Source organism: Pteropus vampyrus, unplaced genomic scaffold, assembly GCF_000151845.1.
Source record: "Pteropus vampyrus isolate Shadow unplaced genomic scaffold, Pvam_2.0 Scaffold73, whole genome shotgun sequence".
Taxonomy (NCBI): domain Eukaryota; kingdom Metazoa; phylum Chordata; class Mammalia; order Chiroptera; family Pteropodidae; genus Pteropus; species Pteropus vampyrus.
The window spans coordinates 5,810,986-5,811,732 of NW_011888854.1; the positions used below are offsets into that span (position 1 = coordinate 5,810,986).

Consider the following 747-nt stretch of genomic DNA (forward strand, 5'->3'; position numbering starts at 1 on the left):
GGTGTCCCTTCAGGGTAAGTCACAAAGATCATGATGCTAAAGAAGGCACTACGACGCATCGCACAACCGAAACATGGCGCAAATAAATCCCACTTACTATAGTAAATCAAACACTCAGTCCCCAAAATGCCAACACTCTTGCAATCCCCCCGGCCCACGTGTACACTCTCTGCATTGAAGGGAAGGATTTAATTGTTCCTCCTCAAGAAGCTTACTCATAATCGCTACTCGCAGACGAATATGAACCCGAGTCGCTGACATGATCTTCAAGATCACAGTCCTCATCTCCTTCCTGTGAAGGGAGGTCTCCAAGGAGCTCCTGGGGAAACTGACGCGAACCGCACAAAGCCGAAGACGCCATCATCAGGGCTGCAGCAACTCCAAGTACGGTAATTCAAACCTCCCAGCCACTGCCTGCCGGGGCCGCCATGTTGCCTCTGCGGGAGAAGGGGCAGAGGGCACGTGACCACTGATCCTTAGCTGCTATTGGTGGCAGCTCGAGTTGCCAGGGAGACGGAGAAGCGTCCCCCGAAGAAAGAGGAAGATGGAAAGGAGCCAGCGAGCTGAAATTTCTAAGAGGGCGCGTCGGAGGAATGGAAGTAGAAAAACTTCACTGCTTACGCTCTCGTAAGCGCACTCCTTTGGAGCAGCGTAACTTCTAAAAACAGGCAGAGACCCACTGAGTTTTCTCCCTTTTTTCTTCTAATCTGCACTTTTTTTCTACGCTGAACAGCTGTCCAAAGCTTC

General features: G+C 51.1%; 1 protein-coding gene across 5 annotated transcripts in view; it reads right to left on the reverse strand.

Moving 5' to 3' along the window:
* The window catches only part of INTU (inturned planar cell polarity protein), a 58,591-nt gene extending 58,110 nt beyond the window's left edge, over positions 1–481 (reverse strand). Inside the window, exon 1 of one of the 5 annotated variants that reach the window (XM_011362132.2) lies at positions 216–481. In XM_011362132.2, the coding sequence (XP_011360434.1) occupies positions 216–364 (149 nt within the window). In that variant the 5' untranslated portion in view covers positions 365–481. The remainder of the gene's footprint in view (positions 1–215) is intronic. The other 4 variants (XM_011362134.2, XM_023531816.1, XM_023531818.1 and 1 more) reach the window with 4 other exon arrangements.
* Positions 482–747: the final 266 nt, after the last annotated feature.